A 24873-nucleotide genomic window follows, 5' to 3' on the forward strand; every position below is an offset into this window, starting at 1 on the left:
ATGGCTGTGCACAGACGTCTCCCATCCAACCTGATGGAGCTTGAGACTTATTGCAAAGAAGAATGGGCAAAACTGCCTAAAGATAGGTGTGCTAAACTTGTGGGATCATATTCAAAAAGACTTGAGGCTGGAATTGCTGCCAAAGGTGGATCAACAAAGTATTAAGCAAAGGCTGTGAATACTTATGGAAATGTGATTTTTTGGTTTTCTATTTTTAATCAATTCAAAACATGTCAAAAAAAACTTTTTTCACATTGTCATAATGGAGTATTTTGTGTAGAATTTTGAGATTCATTTAATACAGTTTGGAATGAGGCTGTAACATGACAAAATGTAGAAAAAGTGAAGTGCTAGAAATGTGCTAGTGCTAGAATTGTGACCTTTAGGGAAAGGTAAACAGTTAAACAGCACATCATTTGTGAACATGCTTGGCTTTGTGGCAATTATTGCGTATGAGACAGGAGATTGTGCAATGATGTATTTTTCTGGCATTGGTAAGGTTTACACAGATTTCTTACAGTAAAAGAGTTACTAGTATTGAGTCAAGTTGTGGATTGATTCTCTTACTTTCTCCCGTTTGTTTTTGATGTACTCATGCCAGATGAGAGCATTTTAGGCTCCACTGACTGCCAACTCTCAATCACTTTAGGAAGGAGAATGCTTTTTGTCTGTTTTCTGTGATCCTGAACAAATTCCTGATTTTGTCCTTACACACAGAAGAGGAAATTATAAGCCAATTTCCAAGCCTAATGCGGGTAATTCCTCACTGTTGGCTCATCATGAAGGTGCAAGTGTGTGCCTGCATGAATCTTACCCCTCTTCCCATATTGCCATTGTTAAACGGCAGGCCGATGAACTGGAAGGCAGCCTCCTGGATGAAGTAGGGGTTGAGGATTCTCATCTCACTGGGCTCACGGGGCACATGCTGAGCCACGGACTTCCAAAAACCCTCCGTTCCTCGCTGGGGTAGGGGGCAGTCCAGGAAAAGGAAAAGAGAGACAAATGGGTGTCATTTCAAAATATCCTAATTTCCAGTGAATAAATAAGGTGAAGGGGCTCAGAGGACATCTGTAATTAGTTGGTGAGTGGTACCGCTTGCCTCACGGTGTCGGTACTGTGCTACCAACCGTGAGAATAATCATTCTAAAATATGATAACTGCCTTATGTGACAAGTCCGAACAATGTAAATAACACTATTCATCCATCCATCCACCTTCTTCTGCTTGTACGAGGTTGGGCCGCTGGGGTAACAACATCAAATAATCCCAGGCTTCCCTCTCCTCAGCTGCTTTGTCCAACTCCTCCTGGGGCCTTCCCAGGCCAGCTTGGACACATAGTCTCTCCAACATGTCCATGTTCCAGGCCTCCTGCCAGACGGACGTGCACTGAACACCTGAACACCTCACCATGGAGGCATCCTAACCAGATTCCCTCGTCACGTCATCCCGGCTGCTCTACAGAGGCTCTATTCGTGAGGTTCTCCCTGACGGCAGTGCTCTTCACCTTATCTCCAAGGGAGAGCCTGGCCACCCAACGGGTGAAACTCGTTTCGGTCAATTGTCCATGCAATCTTAGCCTTTTGGTCACGACGCAAAGATCATGAGGGTAGACGAAGGGTATCGAACATTGTGTGTTTCAAAAAATCTCATTTGGAGCAAGTTAAATTTAGTCCTTTAGGAGCGTTTTCATCAATATGGGCTTGTTTATATGTTACTTTCTGGCGGCAGCTGTTTATTTGGGACAATATTCTTCCAGGTATGCAAATGAGTTTCTGTAGCACATGTGTGTTTCCATTAGTGGAACAAATGGCGTTTGATTTGTTGAGACAATTTCAACTATTCGGGGCTCTGTGAGTCTGGATCGGCACTTATTACTTCCATACATATGTACAGTGTGCATTACATATCTCATTTGATAAGAAATGAGGACAAATTTGACTGGAAAGAAGGATGGTGGAGTTGAAACATTATCCTCAACTTACATGAGAGCGATTCAAAATCACACCTTGACCTGAGGGCGTTGTTAGAGACCTCATCATTAGGTGCTTGGGAAGTATGTTAGACAAGCTGCAGCACCTGAACACAATCATTCACCTTAATGAAATGCACTTGCTCCCGTCAGTCATGCAACCCATCAAACACAAAGCCTGGTTATCGATGCATTACACCTCCTGACAATGGCTTTGCACCTCCTGTGGCATTGGCCTTCTTCTTCCACGTGAAGGTGTCGCATGATAAACAGAATGACCATGCAACAAACCGGCAGTGCGTGATTGACTTGGCCAATAGTGTGACTTCCTAAAAGGAATCAAAGGCAGGCGGATCAGAAAATGAAAATGGGAATCACCTGTTCAAATAGCGCTTGTTGGGCTACCTTTGATACGTGCGTGCATGACTGTGTGTGGCGTGCATGCGCGCTGGCAAAGGTAACAAGTCTGCTGGATTTAACAACAGTGGCGGCTCTTTTTGAACGTAGGCCCAGCGCTGTGCTTTTGGCAAGCTGCAACAGGAACAACAGCTCATCTCTCCTGTCAACACAGCTTGTGTTTGCCAGGAATCTGTGTGGATGTCTTGGGTACGTTGAATAAAAGACAGTGAAGCATATTTGTCTTTATCTGAGGACAGAGACAAGCTAAATGGTACACACAATACACGCCCTCACTTTGCACAGCGATGACCCGGCATGTATGGGGTGAGGAACTCTTTGATGATCTTCACAAAAAACTGGACAAGTACAGGTGCCTTTGAGAAAAGGTGCAGCGCTGTTAGTGTGTTGGCTGCAGCTGTTTACAGCGAACGTCATCGGCTCAGTTTATAGTACTACGGCCGGGACAACACACCCATATGGTTCCCATACATTCATTTATTTGTGGTAGCCCGCGCTCATAAACACATTATATCGGGTCTGTCTGTGAATGTATGCTGTACTTCCTCTGCTTCTTCACACAGAGAGAATAAGATGTAGCAGGAGGGATTGGTGTTACTACCTTAGTGACTGTATTTAGAGAGTATTGATTAGCAATAAATACAACAGTTATATACTTTAAGAGTCCAAGGTAGAGCATAGAAACCAGGGCTCGACAATAACGATGTACCGATGGCCCGGGGCAAGTTAAAACAAAATTGGGGCAAGTAAATCCAATCATTAATATTCCCGTGGGGCAAGTGTACTTTAGCATGCCGTACTGCCAAGAGTTTTTTTAAAAGCGGTTCTTGTTGGGTGTTGGTAAAACACGGACTTCGTAATTCCGGTGGTAATTTGCAAACTAATCTTTGCAAATCTTGAAATGGACCAATCAGAATCGTTTATTTAGACCGCGGTCCGCAATCCACAATCCGCGTTTTACCCACACCCGTTCTTGTTCGCGATCAACCAATCAGTGATCGTTTTACTAGGAAAACATCTATCATGGCGTCCCTGCAAACATGGTCTAATTCTTCAACAACTTGTGAAGGAAAAGAGCAAAAAGTGATGAAGCAGTGCCTCCTAAACAAGTATTTTATTAGCGGTTAGCAAATCAAATGATGGCACAGGTGAGTGAATCACATTGCTGTGACAATTTGAAGTGGTCACAATGAAACACCACCCATTAGATCCAATACCAAGTGCTGATTTTGCACAAGCTACAAAATCTAGCGCTTCCATTTCTCGCTGGATTTTTATCACCTTTGCTTCACAAATTATTGTTTGACCATTGAGCATTTTTTCTGGATTAAAAACACTTTACTAGTACACAAATGTGTCTATTCAATAATGTTTCATTGTGGTGCACAACTTATAAATATCACTGCTTACTACGACTACCATGTGTAAGGTAGCATGGCTTGCCATGTTAACATACATCTCCACAATTTTCAGATATTCCTCCAAATACAATGCATCAGTACTATTATCTGATGAATTATCAGCATATATTGATATATGATATCATTATGGCAGTCTTTTCATTTTACATGGGGCAAGTTCGGGCAAGTAGTTCTCACCTTAAGGATTCCCCATGGGCAAGTCATTTTGGTTTTTAACGTAGAGCCCTGGAAACCATGCTTACAACCTTTTAATATGATTATCAACATGATTAGAGACCTCAAGGCATAAACTAACACCCCTATAGTAACATTTTCACAAATATTACCGATATAGTAGCCATAATAAGGGTAAATAAGCCATCTAAAAGGGGAAATGAAAAAAATGTTGCATCGCTTGATGTAGTACATGCAGTGATCATGCATTATCTTGCGGTATTTTGTTGATTTAAAACACTAACACTACCAAAACGTCTTTCCGAGGGCGTATTGATACACATACTTATGCTAGTTTGGCAATAACGGCAGCATAGATACAGCGACAACATTAGGGTTGGCTGTGTCTTCCAGCACACGACGTGTGCTCCAGTTCTCAGGTTAAAAATGCTGACGACAAACAAGCATCTTGTTGAGTCTTTGTAGCAAAATTGAGAGCTAGGTATCCACTCGTCCATCTGTGAATGGTGCGGAGATAAGCGATTAGCGACGCCTTGTGTTAATCTGCGAGATAAATAGTTTTTCATGTTAGCTGCTTCAATAATAATATTGCTGTAGCTTGATTAATATACAAGTCAGTTATATAAACACTGTTGCTGTTTTTTTTTTTGTGAGGGCTTTCGCGTCAAAATAGGTATTTGCCATGATGACTGTAGCTAGCTAGCTCATATTAACTCGTTTTGTTGCGCTGAATGACATATTTTTATGCTTGACAATGCTCAAATTAGGCAAAGATATGTCAAATGCACTTCAATATGCATACTTGTTTTACAAATAGGCCGCATTCTACCACAAAGCAATAAATGTAAAACACAATAAAGTTGCCTACAGTTGAATAAAAGGACCGGGTTCAATCAAAAAGCTACCATTGTAATGTTTTTAGAGCCCTTTCCATATCGGTGTGAGAATTTAACACAGTATTAGTTAGTGGTAATTAAATGCATCTTATTAAATGGTTAATTAAATGCATCTTGTGTAAGATGGACAATAGAAGTAGCGAGAAGAGTGGGAGTAGCACTCAAATAGCTTTCACAAACAGCCTCCAGGGAACAGGATGTTGCCTCCACTTTGGCCTGACTGCTTACCCCCGTGCGAGTGTGCAAGTTAGGCAAGAGCAACACGGCTGCGCCAGTGGCATTTGAACACAGACAGAACAGGAAGCTGCAGAAGTGGTGCACCACTGATGTCTGTGACACAAACATGTGCGAAAGGTAGCAGGAGTTGGAGTTTGGCCTTTCACTGGTTGGAGAGGAAATGGCTTTTTCTCATCTCCTGCAACTGTTTATGGTTCAATTCAACAGTGTGTGTGCTTCCATAAAGCACCTGTTAAAACAAGCTTTAATTGGGAATTGCAACATACGCCGGACTAAACTTCAAATGATGTTCAACTCGAGTTGACTTGGTCTCCCATGGGAGAAATGATGTTGATTGGAGGAAGCACTATCAAAAAACAATTATACCCAGAAGATAAACAAAAGGATGGCATTATATAAGCATGCAGTTATAAAATACACACTGCCCTAACAAACTCCAACCCAACTTTGTACATGGATACTTACAAGCAGCTTATAGGACCTACAGCCGTTTTATTGCCTCCTTGTATAATTTAAACAAACATTCTGGTGGTTCTCACCGTTAAGCCCAATTTTATAACCTAACACTTCTGACATCTCATCTGAACACTACACATGTTCGCAGAAACAAAGATCATGAATACAGAGGAATCTTGGTTAGCATCATGAATCCGTTCCAGAAGATCCACCCTGATCCGAAACAATTTTTCCCCATAAGAAATAATGTCAATCCAATGAATTTGCTCCAGAAAACCAAAAATGTTAACACAAAACATCCTTTGACTGTACATGTGATTGTTTAGAGATGTAGCTGTGAGGTCCACTCAGGCATCACCTTCGTTTTATGCTACCAGTTATTGAGTTGAATTCAATAGAGTTTCTAACCTTCTCTGTCAAAATGTTTCTTAGGCTCCATTCGGAGTTATTTTGCAGCTGTGAAGAAAAGTGGCGTAACTGTGTTAATCAGCACAGAACTACCGAGTCAACTGCTGATGACATCATAGACAGGCATCTGAGCTGACTTCCGGTTACTTTTTCTAAACTAATAGGAAGCTAACAAGGTTGGCTTGTGACAAAAAAAAAATAATACATTAACAACACAGCTACATTAACATGACAAGGCGCACGCCATATTGTACGCTAACCAGAAAATGTACACAAACCGAGGCAAAAGTTTGAATGACATTAACAGAAAAGCACACAAACCAAGGTTCCACTATACAGTTTTCTTTTGCTACATCACACCCTCACTCTATTGTGTTTTTCAAAAACTAGTTCATGGTTGAATACAGCTTATTCTTAGTAAAAAAAACAGTACTTATTCTTGGCCTATATTAAGCCTTTCAAGCATAAAAATGACGAAATGAACTACCTAGGTGAGCTTGAAGAAGCCTTCTAATTGTGAATGTAGTATTGTAGATTGGCCACTAGGTGTCTGTAATTGTTCAGCGAGACAAGCACCAGACTTGATAACCAGAACAGACAGAACAACAGTTTATTGCAGGTTCAAATGATCTCACAACAGGCACAATAATAACATAATCATCCAAATAACCCATAACCCACAACAAACTAAAACTCAACTCTGAACCTCCAACATCACTGTCACAACTTTCTAATTCACGTATCGCTGTCAGGTCTAGGACTGATTAACCGCGATAAGGGAGGACTGTACTATATGGTAATACTAACATGATTCTTAAAAAGGTCTCATTTAATACTTCGGAATCACACCAAGTCTCCGTTGGACCGTCCAACTGACCATCCCAATTGACCGTCCCAAATGGTAGGTTTTTCGGACTCCAAACAGGAGAATCGTAGGACAACGGGGAAAACGTCACATGGCTTGCCTGAGTTTCATCCCCCTGATATTTAAATTGAACAATATTGGCACAAAATTTCACATGCAAGTCCAATTTCTAGGAGTTGAATATCAGAAGAAATGATGACCCCGTCAATGCACACAATTTTGAAACACAGTTTCCTATTGTGCAATAAAACCTACCAGTTGGTACTGGTTGTATTTTCCCACCCTGAAATGTTACTGATATTCTAGCCATTTTCCATAGCAACATCGGGATAATATACTTTATGATTCTTTAGTCTTTTAAATGTTGCCCAACTTTGTGGAAGTGCAACCCTAATTGGTTTCAATCCCTCTTTAATACTATTCCAAGTTAGAGCCTCTCAATGTCGACTACAACAAAGGCTTTACGAACTTTACGAATTAAGTTTATTTGTCAGGAAAATCATAGCCATAGAAATCATCACCAAAGATCTTAATGCCCCGGATTAGATCGAGATACTGTCAAAGGGCGAGGAGGCCTACTTATAAGCCAAGAGAAGTGGGGGGATCAAACACCAAAAGAAGTGGCACTGTGCTAAAATGGAAAATGGCTAAGAATTTACGATTGGACATGTATTACTTAGCACTTCTAAGCCTACCCATAACATCAATAAAATGTTAAAATGATTTAAGACATTATTTTGCAGCTGCACAAAATGAAAGTCTAAACTCAACACACACACAGAAACAAAACACTGATGTGACTTCCAGCAGGAGCATCATGTGCAAGCTAATCCAATTTTTGGGATTAGAAGTCATTTTATGGACTTCTCTGGAATGAGCCAGTACAACAGTACGACAGTACAACACACAGTCAGTAAGGTGACCTTCATTCCATCACTAAATCTGCAGTTGCAGTCTTGTAAACAAGTGTGAGGATGTGGTTGGGTTGTTAGAGGTGATGTTAATTACGGAGTGGACAAGACTGAAAAAAACTCAAATGACAACTCTGAACTGCTAACAAACACACATAACGCTGTTTGGAGGTTGTTAGGACTGTGTACATGTTGGGTCATTTCAGAAAGTCAGTTTGAAAGGAAAATGTACTCTACTTGCTCCCATTATAACAGGGTATTTTTCATTCATGTCAATATATGTATTATGTATGTTCTTTGGCATTTTGTTGACGTTGATTTGACTTCACAGGCAAAAAAAATCATGCAATCAACTTGCCGTGGTGACCCCCTGACAGGGGGCTCAAAGTGGCTCAAAGTGGGTAGATGAAGGACTACAATGTAAATCGAAGTGCAGACTGCTATTGGGCTCCACCGTATTTGTAAAACTATAAAATGAGCGTAGGATTGGTAGGCAAGTCATCTTTGAAACACAACACTCTCACTGCTAATCAGTGACATCCGGACCATATGTTAGTCAACCGGGGTTGGTTTGAATCCCATGTTTGCAAGTATGTAAATATTTATGAACACATATATGCATCTATTTTGGACTTCTGCACTGATGTTAGATCTGACAAATTGCATATATTTAGTTATGACATTGCTTGCAAAAACACACATTTTTATTTTAATGGGGTGCGACAACATATTGAGTGATATGATACTTACGAGTTGTTATAAATAGACAAGTAGCAGCTTCCTCAAAATATCTGGTATGTACGTCCATGGTGCTATTTTTCTTGAATTGTCTCTATGCATCAGTTATCTACCAGGCCGGTGGGGAGCTTGGGAGAGCTCCTGTAAACAAACCAGGGTGAACGAACACCAACGTTCCACCTTCAAACCATGTGTTTACCGCTTGCTGTATTCCCTTCACTGGCTCTGCTTGAAAAATATCACTGTGTATACAAACAACTGACAGGTTTCATGAACCATGACTGTACACCGAGGGTCAGGTTCAAATCTAAATTAGAGACAGAAGATATTTGCAAAAGCACGTTTGAGCGTAGCATGTAACTGAGTAACCAACATGTATGGCATACATGCGGCACTGTGAAAACCTATCTAGACATGTAATATGCAAATCAGGTACAGAAAATCCAAGAGAAAGAGCTGCGCATATGTAGTTCTCTAATCTAAATAACCCACATTGAGTGTGTGTGTCCAAGACACCGAATAAAAGACGGTGGATTCAAATTCTGTGCAGCCAACCGAGACCAAGCCCTGGGCTCCGAGAAAGCCACAGAAGCACAGCAGAGGCAAGTTCACTGACCAGAGGCTAAGTGAGACAATCGGGGCCGCTTCTTCCCATGCACTGAAGAAAGAACAAATAGGCACTACACTATGCGGAGTGCAAATGCCTGACATCCCCTACAGCTGTTATTTTACAGCTTTTGCGTAGAAAACCCGAGGAAATGGACTTAACAAAACACTGGAAAGATACATCAAGTCCGGCAACTGGATGCATCTTTCGAAACGAATCTTAAAACAAACGCCGTTCTGACCGCTACTAATATATTTGATTTCAATGATGAAAAACGCAGTTATGAATTGCTGCTAGAAATGTACGTATGTGTCAATGAGCGCACACGGGACACGCGTGCATACGCACACAATAGCATGTCCTCACACTCGTAGCATGTTTATGTTTCCAGTGCATTAGCGAGTGCTGGGTGTGAGTCAGGCTAAATAAAGCTAGGATAACAGTCTTTTAACACAACGAGAGTTCCTTTCAAGCTAAGACTCAAAACCCACTCTCCATCATAAACAGAAAGTTACCGCAGTGACAAGTTTTGTTTTGGAAAAAAGGTGCTATTCGCTATATGCAGTATTTCAAGCTAAAATGTACAAAGCACATATTGAGTGTGACAAAACCTAAGTGGGTTAGATTAGACAGAGGATTATTTTTGTTTAGTTTTTAAGCTTGTATTAAAAACATCAGTTATTTCTATACTTCCTTCAGAGCAGTGGTTCTCAAAATAAATACATTATTGCTCTTTCGTGGGTGACTATGGCCCATTATTAGTCCAAAAAATATATATATACATTTATTTTGTGTCCAATCCAGCCATTGGGGCAGATAGTATTGTTGATCTAAATGCTAAACAGATTAGCACAGATCAGGACTTTAGAGAGAGAGAGACATGAACCGTGATGACTGTTAGCTGTATCCAGATGTGCGACATGTCAATTAGACTCAACGGAAACTCCAAGCTAAGATAGTATATTCTTTCTACTACATTATCTTTAAGTCATGCTATGCAGTAGAACACGGTCGACAGTATGTGTTAGTCGTTTTTCAAATGGCTTAATTAAAATGCTTTAATAGGCTTCCCATTGTCCAGTGAAATAATCTCAGTCGTAGAGATACTTGGAAGGTTGGACACAAAGAGAAGCTAAAGTGCTTATGAGAGCTTTATTGTGACCATGAATGGGGAGGAGATAAAGCCATTAAAAAAAACACTGTCTGTTATATTCAAAGAGATAAGAACGCAGTATGGTCAGTCAGAACTTGCTGATTGTGAGCGCTTTTCATAATCTCTTCAAAGCAGAATATCTAGAGAAGAGAAGTAGAACATTGAGAAAGAAAAAAAAAAAGCATGTCAGCTGTTTTCACAGAGAGAAAGGTCTGCATGCTAGCCATTGTTTTTCCCCCCTCCTTGACCGTTCTTTCCAGATTAAGAATTGAAACCATCTAAAACCTCTCCACCATAGGGTTAACATTCATGATGTCCTCTTAAGGATTTCCCAGGGAAGGAATGTACAGAATGTAATCGGAGGTTAGGCTGCTATGTTTTGCTAAAAAGGGAACACATAACTCGGATACTCAAACAGTTAAACATCCTAAAAATAAAGTACAGGTCTTCTGTACAACTGTATAATTCTGTGGGGTGCAAGTCAGTCAGTCAGAAATTATGTGTGGGGGGGGGGGAAGTTAAATAAGAAAGAGTGAAATAGAAGAAGGTTAAATAAGAAAGAGTGAAATAGACTATGTGAAGCATCTTCCCGCCTTTTAAGTTGAATGATAATCACGTGATCATATGAGCGCTCTGAAAGATGATCCTGTTGTTTGAGGTGTGTCAAATGTGTCAATCACAGGTATTAGACATGTTCAATAATTCCGATAGAAATCCTGTTCTGTGGGGTGAACAAAGTCCAGAGTCCAAGCCTTGGACTGACGAAACAAGAGCCGATCAGGTGCGAATGAAGAAGATGGAAGCAAAGAAGTTGCAGCTGAATTGGAACAAATACTCAACTGTTTGTTTCTTGTAAGCTTTATAAAAATAGACAGCTCGTCTAGCTTATTATTGATTTGATTTGATTTTCTGGCAGAGTGGGTACACTGCGGCACATTGCTGCCTCTCACAGGTCAGCCCAGGTACTGAGTCAGGTCTCTGTTGGTGGACAGATTGTGTGTGGTGTGCTGTTTTTAGTCCCATCCCAGTACGCTACATACAATCGCAATAATAAGACTGGCATGATTTTACATACTTGAGCAACTGAGCTGGGATAGGCTCCAGCATGCCTGCGACCCTCGTGAAGATAGGTGGTACAGAAAATGGATAGCTGGGTTCCATTTTTATATAGCCACAGACCACAATATTCCGTGTGTCTTGAAAGATCTGTCAAAATGATGGCCAATAGTTTTTGGAAAAATGTCTGGGTTAAGTTCTGTTGAAAGTAGGAGTGCCCCCCTAACAATGGTAGGGGAAACTTGTAGGTGTACAGAACTTAAGAACGTGTGAGCAAATCTGTCCTGCCACAGACACAGTGATAAGAAAGTTCTTACCAGTCTCTCCTTGAAGACCATCTGCCGAAGCCACTTGAAGTCCAGTGGTTTGAAAGCAGAAAAAACAAAAAGCGAGTCCTTTTCATAATGTTCAGGCTTCTGAATAGCTCCCTCTGGATAGGTAATTCTCATTGTAGTTTTGGTCCCTACGTCCTTGCTGTAGCCAGCCACCGGGGCTTCATTCAACCTGCAACAAAGTGAATACAATATGGAAAAATAGGTTTCAGAAAAAAACCTAAGAAGATTCATGCGTTCCGTCGTTTATTGAGAAAAATCTGCAGTAATTCCTATTCATGTCTTCAGCAAAACTCATGTCTCACCTGACCACAACATCATAGTCGTCTATACGGGAACCCAGCGACTTGTCAGAGAGGATGCCTCCATTGCCCACAATGATACATTTTTTACAGCTGAGACTGAAAGGCAGACAGGTTAAGAATTAGTGATCCCAAACCAAATGCAAACACTGTTGAGTATGAAATTACCTGTCCAACTCATCTCCAAGTCCAAAATTTTTGGTGGTGGTTAAAATGCTGTCAATGATTCTCTCTGCGGAATAAAGAGACGACTGCCAAGAATGCAAAAACAAACAGTAGAGTATACCTGAAAGTTCCTAACAGTGAAAAATGCTTCAAAAGAATCCCATAACACATCAAGGATTTCACATACACTACCACCACAGGTAGATAAAACTAGCTGACTTGGCGCAGAGAACACCTGACAGATAAGGTGTGACAAAATCAACTTTCGGAAATGGTGGCGATGGAACTATTGAAGGGGGAAAACAGAATAGTGAACCTGGAAGAACGAGACAAGAAGTTTTCTAAATGGTATGCGTCTGTATGAAGAAACTCTCCCATAAAAAACACTTAGAGAGGAATGCTGTTTTCAAACAAGCACATTCTCCCGGTGAAGTGGGAGATATTGAGCTCATCTCCCTGCATGGCGAGGACCCCTGTGATCGCAGGGTGAAGAATGGGGATGTTTAGTCATAGTGGACATTCCTGCCATGTTCAACGTTGTGTTCTGTAAGAGTCACGGTTCCGGCTTTAGACGTTACATATATTACCGCTCCTCCTCGCCTTGTTTAGGAGACTCATACTTGAAATTCTTTCACCCATAATATCAGAATAGGTAGGTCCTACTTGAAGTCATGGAAATCAGGTGTAGGGAGCAACACTGTGCCCATTATTGGTATGAACGTTTGACACTTTTTAGTTTGTTTGTCCTTGCTTTGTTTTTTTAATCACTATATTTTAAATATTGCATAGCTTTTATTTTGTAATGTTGACTTCCCTTTTTTTCCGTCTAAATCTCTTTTCACAGTTCACACAATTATTCCAGCCCACGCATAAATCATGCAATTTTTAAATTGTAGTTGTAGAGTTTATAGGCTGCATGGTCAACTAGTGGTTAGCACGCAGGCCAAACAGCTAGGAGACCCGAGTTCGATTCCACCCGTTTTTTCCCCAGGTACTCCGGTTTCCTCCCACATCCCAAAAACATGCTAGGTTAATTGGCCACTCCAAATTGTCCATAGGTATGAATGTGAGTGTCCTCCGATTGGCTGGCAACCAGTCCAGGGTGTACACTGCCTCTCGCCTGAAAACAGCTGTGATAGGCTCTAGCACGCCTGCGACCCTCGTGAGGATAAGCGGTAGAAAATGAATGAATGTAAAACCTATGATTTTGCAGTGAACCAATAAACAATGTACAATGGGCATTCAAGCATTGCTACATAGACAAGAACAATATTATTGCATATTCAACATAGTTGGATTCAATTGAACAATCAATGGCCTACTAATATTTCCTTCATCTCAATAATAGTTGCGTCAGAAAGTTTACAACAACGCAAGCCTTATGAAATACCATTCTCAGATGACTTGATGTTTTTATATTGTTTAGGCTGCACTCTTCCCAGCACTGTGTCTGTGTTTATATGTTGCGTGATGAAGATTTTTGCCATTGAAGACTAGTGTGGAGACCCTTTGTGAACATGCAGCTTTTAGTCTTTGCCCGCGCCACGGAACATACTCGACTGAAATGTTTACATCGGGTGCTTACAACAGTTAGCTATCATGTCATCCTACTCATTGAGATTTGTCATTTTTCACCCACTCGGATTCAGGTGTGGTCCTCAGCGATGTGTTTATGCTGCTCAGGGTGATGCTTGATGCCAGACATCGACACCACACCCAAACAATGGCCTTTTGCTTTGCTCTCTTCCCTTCAGCAGCTTAATCATTTGGCTTGTTTGCCAAAGTGAACGGCTTGTATAATGTATTGGCAATCTGCATCTCTTAACTTTTTCTATTTCTTTTGGCCCCTCATGGCCCCCTACACACCCTGTATTCATTCACTGCAGTGATAAAAAGAAACCTCAAGAAATGCCCTCATGATAGGATCATACATTCCATCTTTCCATGTTGCCATTAATGATTGTCATCATAATATTATTATTATTATTATGCACATCATAGCAAGCTAAACCTCTCCCTCGACTGCAAACGGGGGCACAGAGCGTCACACAGAGTGATGCTCGTTTATGACTTTATTCTGACCCGTGCACATCAACAGCAGTGCAACCTTAACAGTGCACAGAGTGAGCCATGGCATGTCCAACATGACAAAGTCAAACGTTTTTAGCCTCCCATTCAGTGTGGAAGTGGACATGTTTTGGCTTCTTACTTTGTCCCCCCAACCCCCACTCTGTTTGAAACACTTTCTTATAAATAAGTAATGAATAAGTCAATTTGAGGCTAATTAGTTTGGTCTGTAGCATTCTATCCTGCAGCTGTTTCTTGTGTCGCTGCAGTGATCCTGCAGCCTGTGCAATGTGGTGTGAACAAAGAATATCCTTCCATCTTCTACCGCGTATCCGAGGTCGGGTCACAGGGGCAGCAACCCAAAGCTTGGTTAATGCTTGATGCATCGGCAAGGTCTGCACTGTGCTGCCCGGCAAAATGATTTCACTTTTGCTACCACGCCCCTCTGTGCGGCATCTGCGCAAGACTCATTTTCCACAACTATGACGGTTTTTTGTAATTATGGTGGCACGCAAGAGCTCCTGGTGGCGGAGGTTGGAAAATACAATCTACAATTCTTGGAGAGGAACTGCTGCAACCTCATCCAGCTCCTCTCAATGCGAAGGAGCAGCGGTTCTACTCCAAGTTCCTCTCGGATGACCGTGGTTCTCACCTTATCTCTAAAGGAGAGTCCAGGCACCATTCAGAGAAAAATCATCTCAGCCTTTCAAAATAATTGATGTGTTAAGATTACTATAGGGGTGTTATTTCATGCCTACAAGGCTCTAATAATGGCAAAACCTGTATTTAAAAAGTTTTGAGGCGGTAATGAGGCGTGACATGGGAATTTTGCATTCAAAAGATACAAACTACAAATTAAACTTCATGGCACTTAAAAAAAAATGGATGCAACTAGACCAGGGGTCGGCAACCTTTACTATGAAAAGAGCCATTTCACCCACTTGCCCACTAAAGAAAAATAGCCTGGAGCCGCAAAACGTTGTATGTTTAAAACAACATTGGAGGGAAAAAAAAAAGACGAGTTGGAGTACTCTTGCTAGTACTGGAGATAAACTTTTGTTTTTAAATGAGCTCTAATTTATTTTTTCAGAATTGTCAAATAACTCATTAATAATAATTAATAATTAATAATTAATAACTCAAATAACTCAAAGTATTACTCATTTCCCTTCATGTTAACCTGTCAGAGAGAACTGGATAGCATCCTGTCTGCTCATTCAGTCACCAGTCAGAACTCAGTCAGGATGCATTCATGGTCTCACACAAAGTTGGATTTTTGTAAACTCATAACGAAGATGTGCATTTTCACCACTCGGGTGCTTAAAAAATATTCAAGCATTGCAAAGGGAGCCGCAACAAAGAGACTGGAGAGCCACATGCGGCTCTGGAGCCGCGGGTTGCTGACCCCTGAACTAGACGATGCATTTCGTCAAGCTACAAATGAGATTAAGCTTTTACTGTGCATGTAAACACAACCGCATTTTGACATTGAATACTGTGGTATTTAGTGTGAAAATATTATGGATCAACCCTAACTGTTCAAAAAAGTTTCAAAGACCACATTGACAACTGAAAGCGCCTATCTCATCCATGTTTATGCTCCCTACATAGACACTTTTGTGGCGGTCTATTCAAGACACATATCACCTCTCCACATGAGCACCAATAAAAGGAAAACCTTGCTGCTATGGTAGCCCGTAGAGAAAACAGAAAGCAGGTGTAAAGCTTACCCAGAGCGTGGACTATTGATAACGAGTGCGGCAGTGAGGGCATCTGTGTGTGTGACAGAAAACACTTCACAGAGCACAAAGGTAACATTCACTGCTGCACCAACGCTTTGAAGTACATCATGGAAGCTTGTAGAATGTTATCTCCTACGTTCCCATACCCATTGTGAAGTGGTATTGTATCTGAAGCGTTTCATGTATTTCAGTCTCAAGTGATCAGTACATAGATAGGCAACACATGAGGTCAACTCTTCTTGCAAATGTTAAACTCATCCATCTGAATCGGGCGATTAAACATAAACAGCATCACTGTCGCTGATTTTATCATTGGTCTGCATTGACGACAAAAAAATAAAAATCAAGTATACAAAAACTATTTCTTACCTTGGGTTTTGAATCCAAACGGAGGCAAATAACTGCTGACTTTTGAGAGGCGTTTGAAGTTGGGGTCAAGAAACATGGGTGCCACTTTCATGAACCTTTAGTAAGACAGGAGAGAAGAGTTGAGTAGTCCACACAAACCACTGCAAAAACAAACATCCAGTAAGTATCATTTATTCTAACGCGCATCAACCCAAACACACTTGTCCGCCCCGTAAAGAGTGACAGCACAGTGAAAGAAAGCAAATAAATACTGCATTTGCTCGAGAGCTACAAAAAATACTTGGGGTCAATGTTTTAATACTCTGCGACCTCTAAACTCCAGCATCCCTTCTTCCCCATCCTGTGCGTCTGTATACGTATATCCCTCTCAAATGACAAATTGATGCTGGAAAAATCAAAAGAAAGCCATTTCCTGAGAGTCACACCCATGACCCGACTGCTGGAATACATGTCATCTCTTGGATTGGGGCTGCAGGATGGATGTGTGTTTATTTGACCTCATGCTAAGGTGTGGTGACACCAACGGAGACAGACAGAATCTATACATCTCTTTTCAGATGTTGGCACGGATGACGTGGCAAAGCTTTTCTGCAAATTCTTACAGTAGAATTTCAATAACTAAATCAAGGATGTCCAAACTTTTTCCACTTAGGGTCGTGCACTGAAAAAAAAATCAAAGGTTGTGTGGGACAATTTGTCGGATTTTTATGTTTTATGTTTTTTTCAATATTTACTTAAGTTTTTTGGTCTGGTTACGACCACCGGTACCATTATGGCACCGTTTTCCGGTATGCTTCCCCCGTCCGTCTCAGGTGTTTATATTGGTATTGTTTGTGCAGATGACAAAAAAAGTCTGAATTATGATGGAAAAAAATGATGACCTTCCCTTTATTTCTCATAAGGAATCTAAACCTAGACCCGCTTGTTAGTAGAACACTGCCACGGTTTCAGAAGAAATATCAGCAGCATACTGACCAAACATGGCAGAAATAGGTGGAGGCCTTCCAGTTGAACTTCCACCCGGTTTCTTTTCCATGTACCCTAATATGTCTTTAGATAGCCTCATTATCCTCTGGCTTCAAAGCACAGAGATTAATGCAAGTCATTGAGCCCTGACCAACAGTCCAGTCCGTCACTGACCAAGCAGAGACAGGCGACTGCTTGTTGTCAAATAATGAGGGCTTGCAAAACAGCCAAAAGGCTAAAACGCATTGTCTTCATTTCCTCTGCTAAATCCATCTCTCACTGGCAATATTTTCATAACCGTGCCACTTGGAAGTTCACTGGCAACACTTGATTAAGGACTCCAGTCTATACCGTTTGGGGTAAAGCGGAGAGAGGGGTAGCTGTGGAAAATTAATTGGATTGTAGAAAGCAGGAGCGTCAGAAGACAAACATTAAGAAAACAAAAAATGATTAGGAGAGACCCGAAACCTCGCGATTGGAGGTTAAGTCCTTTTTTTCCTCCCTAACAGCTACCCGGCGCACCTATTGACACAACACCAACTGGAACTGGAATGTTGATTGATCTGTTTTCTATGCAGGGTCACCATCAAAACATTTATCCTGTTACCTTGCAAAAACAAAACAGCAATCACCAAAATATGCACGGTTGTGTCGATTCAACCACACACAAGCTTAAATAGACACCCAATCTTGATAAGAGTGCAGAGAGTGACCATTGGTACCCCGCCCCCCCCATTAAGGACATAGCAAACAGCCGCTGCGTATCAAGAGCCCATCGGATCTACTCTGAGGGGAGAAGGCTCTGCAGCATCTGCTGTAGGACGACCAGGTTCAGAGACAGCTACTTCCCCCTGGCCATCAGACTGCTCAATGCCAAATAAGCCCCTCTACCTGCCCCCACGCACATGCAAAACTTTAAATTATTATTGATTCTAAATTATTGAAATTATTTGTGCAATTTACTGTTTACGCTGTACATTGTTGTTCATATTTGAGGTAATCTATTTATTCTCCACATTATTATTATTATACTTATATTATTATTATGTCGTCGTATTATTATACAACGACATTTTCACTGCTGTGTTATTGTGCAATGACAATAAAGGCAGTCTATCTATCTATCTCTCAGCCAAACAAAAAAAAGTATCAAGATTATATCGGCCAAATCTGCAATACCTCCATCCCCTGTCCCCCCTCCCTTTCCGTCCCTCCACCGGGAGGAGGAGACTTCGCCAGATTGTTAAAGGGGACCTATTATGCTAATTTTTCAATCCTTTGTATTGAGTTGTGGACTCCTGTAGAGCAGCTACACACAATAACCTGCACAGAAAACTTTCTAGATCTTCCAGAATCTGTACCTATTCCCCACCATTCTGCATGACCTGAAAAGGTATTCCACAGTGGAAAAATCTGATGTCGTTTCAGTGTAGACAAGCAAACCTCTACTGTCTGAAAATTGGCGTCAGGCGGCATCACATGACCACATGCAAGCGTTGCTGACAAGCCAACATAATAACATCTGAATAGTTCAAATGGCATGATTCACTGCTGTCAACATTCTCCTGATATTTTGTTGACTTGCTTGAATTATTTGCTGAGGCAATTCTACTTTGTCGTAAGTCTACGTAAGGTAGACACTTTATGTACAAGTATTCTTTATTCTTTTTTAAGTTTTGGTGTCTGCGTGTTTGTTTACATCATTTTCACCCAGTGATCCATTCCCCTCTGGATGAGACTATTTACTTTATTTATTTATTTAAAATTTATTTATTTTATTTATTATTTAAATGTGGACATGAAACAGTCAAAAAACAAAAACAAGTTCTCGTATGGACAGGGCCTCAGTTTTATCCCATCAAATGTTCGAGTAAACCATTATAGTTCCAGTTTTAAAAAAAAAAATCCCATCTTCAGGCAATGGGTAAATTTGGCATACTGGATATTGCTGTACTGGAAGGAAGTCCCACGGGCCAGAATATGCTCCTAGCGCCTCGCGGGACAATGTCCTATAGATTTACTGCAACGGGCAACAAATAAGAGGACCCCGAGAAATCAAAAGAGCCAATGACATCAGAGAGGGCCGGGGAGTGTTCTCTGTGTAGGCTGGATACAAGGAAGCGGGTGATGAGTCATGGTACGACGGACAGGAAGTTGGTTGGTGTAGTTCACAGAGAAAGCCTGTGAAGATCCAGAATTTGATAGGAGAAAGATGGGGGACCTTGTATTCAAATGACAATGGTTCTTTTGTGCCAATGGGGGAGCATGAGGACAACAGTCGAGTTTTTGTGGTTGGGAACAAGATGATAGAAGCATGACTGAAACTGGGGAAGATAGCACAAGAATGTGGGGGTTTCTCTGTTTCTATCACAAAACGCTTCAGGCACACTTGTCTTCAGAGGTGACATCATCCAGCTCTGTATCTCTCCCCCCTCGTGACACGCCATCAACATTTTTATTTGCAGAGCTCTGAAATTTCAAAGTCAAAAGCCAAGAACATCTCTACACTCCAATGTGATTGCGTGTAAATGAAAAAGGTAATCCCGCTCACTTTGGATATATGGTTGTCATCTTCGCCGCTGCATATCCTGGCTTGCATGCTCCCTCACTGAGATTGCCGTACTTGTATGCCAACTCTGGTGGCCTGTCCATGAAAAGAGCAGAAGCAGGGATTAATCAAACCCACAGAGATAACACTCAAAACCAAGCTTGTCAAACAATCTTCTTGAGTGATGCTTAGGAAGTCAGCAGAGGAGGCCTTGTACAAATAATCACGACAGCGGGGCTAAAGCTAGAACCGCTAGATTAGCAACATAATCATAAACAACTTTATTTCATGAATCTAGTTCAAATAAACAGGGAAGAGGAGAAGGAGGCCCGACATGCCACAGTTGGCAGAAACAGCAACTTGACCAAGGTGCGCTTGCTTCAAATGTACACAATGTTAATGCTAAACAGAGTGGTCAAATGGTAGATGTCCATACTAATAACACAGCAGACACAATGAGCCTATGTGATAACACCTGATAGTATGGACTGACAAAGTGTTTTTACGGTCTGGAACGTGTCGACAGACACAGCCAGTGAGCCATGGTGGTGATAGCTACTTATGATTATTGCCTGTGTGCTTGTGGAGCTCAGGGAGATGGCGCTTTAAACATTCATTCATTCAGTCATTCATTTTCTACCGCTTATCCTCACAAGGGTCGCGGGGTGCTGGAGCCTAACCAGCAAATTATACTCAATCCAGATACCACAGACCAGTGATTTTCAACCTTTTTTGAGCCACGGCACGTTTTTTTACATTGTAAAAATCTTGTGGCACACCACTAACCAAAAATGTTCCAAAATGTCCCCACGACCTCACACGTGCATCAGTAAGTCTATGGGAGGAACAAGGTAGGTGTTGCCACACGGACCAATATTCCATTGCTCTGCCAGTCTTTACACCACAGACACTCCACAGTAGCCACGTTTTTACATCACCACTTTTTCTCTTTCCCAATCACCTTTCGGGAAACAATGGTATCCATGGAAAGGAATATTCCAATCTCTTGTCTACATGCGCCGTGAAAATCAACCAGAATAGTCAATAGGGCATGCCCAGTAAAACGTAATATCTTATAATTAAACTCAGGACATGTTTTATATAGATATATATTTTCTTTTTTAATAAAACTGCACTTGTGAATGGCGCATAGAAGGGTTTAGATCAGGGGTGGGCAAACTACGGCCCGGGGGCCACATCCGGCCCGCCAAGTGTTTGAATACGGCCCGCCTGTTCTTTCCAAAGTATTTCATTTAAACTCAACATACAACCTGGCATCACGGCTTGAGCCAACCTTTTGATGGTGGAAGTGGCTGTTTTATCAATTTTGTTATTTGATGTGGTCTGTCGTTTACAAAATTCATTCATTCATTCATTTTCTACCGCTTATCTTCACTGGGCTCCAAAATGATTGTTTGTCTATATGTGCCCTGTGATTGGCTAGCGACCAGTCCAGGGTGTACCCCGCCTCTCACCCGAAGACAGCTGTTTACAAAATGCTTCTGAAAAAAGGGACACAAACACATAATAATAAAAACAATAATAATAAAATAATGAATTCATTCATTCATTTTCTACCGCTTTTTCCTCATGAGGGTCGCAGGGGATGCTGGAGCCTATCCCAGCTGTCTATGGGCAAGAGGCGGGGTACACCCTGGACTGGTGGCCAGCCAATCACAGTGCACATATAGACAAACAACCATTCACACTCACATTCATACCTATGGACAATTTGGAGTGGCCAATTAACCTAGCATGTTTTTGGAATGTGGGAGGAAACCGGAGTACCCGGAGAAAACCCACGCATGCACGGGGAGAACATGCAAACTCCACACAGAGATGGCCGAGGGTGGAATTGAACCCTGGTCGCCTCGCTGTGAGGTCTGCGCGCTAACCTAATAATAATAATAATAAATGTAAATTTATAACGCACTTTATATCAAATAAATGATCTCAAAGTGCATATATAGCAGATTGCATGACACTTTTACGTGTAAAAATGGACTGTTACGTGTAAAATACTATAGAGTCTGCCCCCCCCCAATGCCATTAGAATTTATGGCTAAATTCTAATCTTGTGACATCTCTTTTACTTCAGAACTATTTCTAATTGTTAGCTCGTTCTTTGGCAGGAACCAATCGCGAGCTATCAGTGCACTCACAACGACCTTGCCAACATACTGGAAAAGGCAGGAGGTCATTACATAACATAACATAACAGTCTGACTCACAGTGGAATGTTACCAAGAACACTTTACTAACAGTAATACATCGTCCAAAGGTATACTTCAGAAACATACAAACATGTACTAATAGGAGTTTCATTTAAAGTTTTCCCATAAGGCATTGAGTCTGAGCTATGCATCCATTGGGGCGCTGAAATGACGTCAGCTTCGCTCTGGGATCTGGGTCCTATCGCTCCCTCTGGTGGACAGAGGTGGCATTGGCATCATTTTCTATGCCACTTGTCTGCCAATTAAATGGTTTTCTGCGCCTCATTATATCTCAAAAAAGACAATCCAACACTATGGGCCTCACTAGGGTTGCAACTATGCTGGAGCCTATCCCAGCTGTCTTTGGGCGAGAGGCGGGGTACACCCTGGACTGGTGGCCAGCCAATCGTTTTCCTAAGCCAAAAGTTTTCTTAATTTTTTTCCGCGCCCCTGTCCAATAACGATAAGTAAACTGTAAGTAAAAAATCTACAGATAATCAATGTGATCAGTATCGGCCAATGTCATCTCACTAATGGACGATCAGTATCGAAAAACCTTCATTGGAGCATCCCTACTAATTGTCACAACTAAGGTCTAGCTGCGAATTTGGATGTTCTTTGCATGACAAATTGAAGGCAATCTCACCATTAGCTAGCTACTTAAAAGCGCTGTGTCGTGCAGTCATAAAAAATAAGACAACAAATATACTCACAATTTTGTCTCTAGCTGCAGCAAAAAGCCCTGATTATCAAACACTGAAAGAGAAAGACAAAAAGGGTTTTTAGGTTGAAGACAAAGTGAAAATAGAGCATGTTGGGTTAATTGACACTGGTTTGATTACCATTTAACACATTGTCTAAGTGTGTAGGTGTACATCATTACTTTTACACACAGAGGAACTGGAATTAAAGGGTTGAGACAAACAAGCAAAGGTTAGGGAGAAGCCAGCCAAAATAATCTGTTGAGTCTAAAGTAAAGTGAGGAATAAAAACGTTAGCGATCACCTATGGACAACCAAAGCGGCAGCCAATAGGTGCCTGCTATGGTGTTGAAGAGGGTAAAGCCATTTAAAAGACAAGAGGCACAGAATGATGGGAATACAGTGGTGTCCAAAAACGTATTACATTTTGCATTATCATGAAGGCCAAAACATGAAAAGAAAATGCAAGAAGATCTACAGGCATCATTAGTTTTCAAACTTCATTTCCAGGGATGGTATACCAAAAGAAACATTGTATGTGTACTTTCCAACATCCTGGCGGATGACTTTCCTTTGTTTAAAGTTTAGTCTGGCCGCCATTATTATTGACATTTGATGAAGTCTAAAAAGACAGCAAATAAATAATGACTCTTGTAGCGTGTATACATTTTTCGGACACCCCGTATTTATGAAGTGATGAGAACGTATTCAGGAGCTTTACATGGTCTTACATGGCCACAATCGACCAATTGTTTATGATACTGTATACAGTCGTCCCTCGCTACGTCGTGGTTTGAATTTTGCGGGGTCAATCTATTGCGGTTATTAAAATTAATAAATCGGCCTATTTGTTCAAAAAATGTGCTTTATTAAGCAAATTGTATGTTGTTTTTGGCTAAATGAAGTATTTGGCTAAATTGATCCTATAAACAAATTTAAGAAATAAGATTTATGAAAACAATTGATTTAATGGTGTATTCTATATTAGTCATTCGGTGCCAGTAATGGTCCAATGAGACTTGATTGCCGCAACAACAGGCTTTTATTGCAGGTTTAAATAATCATAAAACAAGCACAATACCAACACAGGCGGCTGTTCCAGCCATTAACACACAACACTCTAAAACTCGACCCCAAACCCCCGATGTCACTTCTACGCCACCCATTCTGTTCACCAGAACACATTTTCTGTGACACACACGAGCCCCGCTTTTGTCTTAAGTGACTTTTAAAATGATATAACAGTTTCTTTACAGGGTAATATGATTGTAAAGGTTATTCGAGCGGTTTTAGATGTTTATTGGAGGTTTAAATCATCTCGCAAAAGGCAAACGCCAGGCTAAAACTCAACTCTGAATCTCGGACGTCACTTCCTGTCCACCCAACACTCACCTCCCCAAGGGAATACATGTATAGAAACGTGCACAAGCACGAGTCTGTACTGTAGTGTGTCTACTATATGGGGGAATATGTAAAGGCAACTATATGGGTGTTAGTTCATGTCTAGAGGGCTCTCATAATGTTAATACATTATTTTGAAAATTGTAAACAGGTTTTCTATGCCATAACTACAAAACATACCATTTTTAAAGAAGGAATCCTACTTTGTGGAAATTCACGCATCACTGTCAGGTCTGAAACCAATAAATGTTGATAATCAACGAGGGATTACTGTATGTACCATAAAAGATGTTGATCAAAAACAGGTTTAAAATAAATGAAAATGGTTAAGTTGTACTAGTAAAGTTACCATCAGACAACATTTGTAAATGATCCATATAAAACTGACCTGTGTCAGACATTTCTGTGGTTCCCTTGGTGGGATACAGACAGTCACTAGTTTCTAGTGATGCTTAGCGTTCAAAAAGTTGGGTTCTGTTCAATGCCGAGACCACAGAGTACGAGAGGAGACAATGTCTATCAAGATAAGCATTAGTGAGAAGTAGAAAGAGCAGAGTATTACGCCTGTGGTGGTGGAGCTCGTCTTCACAGAGAAGCTGAAGAAGATAAAGACAAGCAAAATGGGAACGCATGACAGCTCATTAGGGAAGGATCCAAGCAATGCCCTGGAGGCTGAGGACATTTACCAAAGCAGGAAGGAGGACAAATGTGAGTGTGTATGCATTATGTTTCTGTTGAGAAGCATAACGCAGGGTGGCA

General features: G+C 41.1%; 1 protein-coding gene across 7 annotated transcripts in view; it reads right to left on the bottom strand.

Moving 5' to 3' along the window:
* The window catches only part of st3gal3b (ST3 beta-galactoside alpha-2,3-sialyltransferase 3b), a 47762-nt gene that overhangs the window by 8795 nt on the left and 14094 nt on the right, over positions 1 to 24873 (bottom strand). For 6 of the 7 annotated variants that reach the window (XM_058065994.1, XM_058065993.1, XM_058065992.1 and 3 more), the window contains 7 exons: positions 22726 to 22768; positions 19803 to 19895; positions 16286 to 16380; positions 12111 to 12174; positions 11946 to 12041; positions 11626 to 11812; positions 815 to 961 (listed from right to left, as the gene is read on the bottom strand). In XM_058065994.1, the coding sequence (XP_057921977.1) occupies positions 815 to 961; positions 11626 to 11812; positions 11946 to 12041; positions 12111 to 12174; positions 16286 to 16380; positions 19803 to 19895; positions 22726 to 22768 (725 nt within the window). Of the gene's footprint in view, positions 1 to 814; positions 962 to 11625; positions 11813 to 11945; positions 12042 to 12110; positions 12175 to 16285; positions 16381 to 19802; positions 19896 to 22725; positions 22769 to 24502; positions 24650 to 24873 lie in introns of those variants that run through there. The other variant, XM_058065995.1, reaches the window with a different exon arrangement.

This window comes from Doryrhamphus excisus, chromosome 3 (genome assembly GCF_030265055.1).
Source record: "Doryrhamphus excisus isolate RoL2022-K1 chromosome 3, RoL_Dexc_1.0, whole genome shotgun sequence".
Taxonomy (NCBI): domain Eukaryota; kingdom Metazoa; phylum Chordata; class Actinopteri; order Syngnathiformes; family Syngnathidae; genus Doryrhamphus; species Doryrhamphus excisus.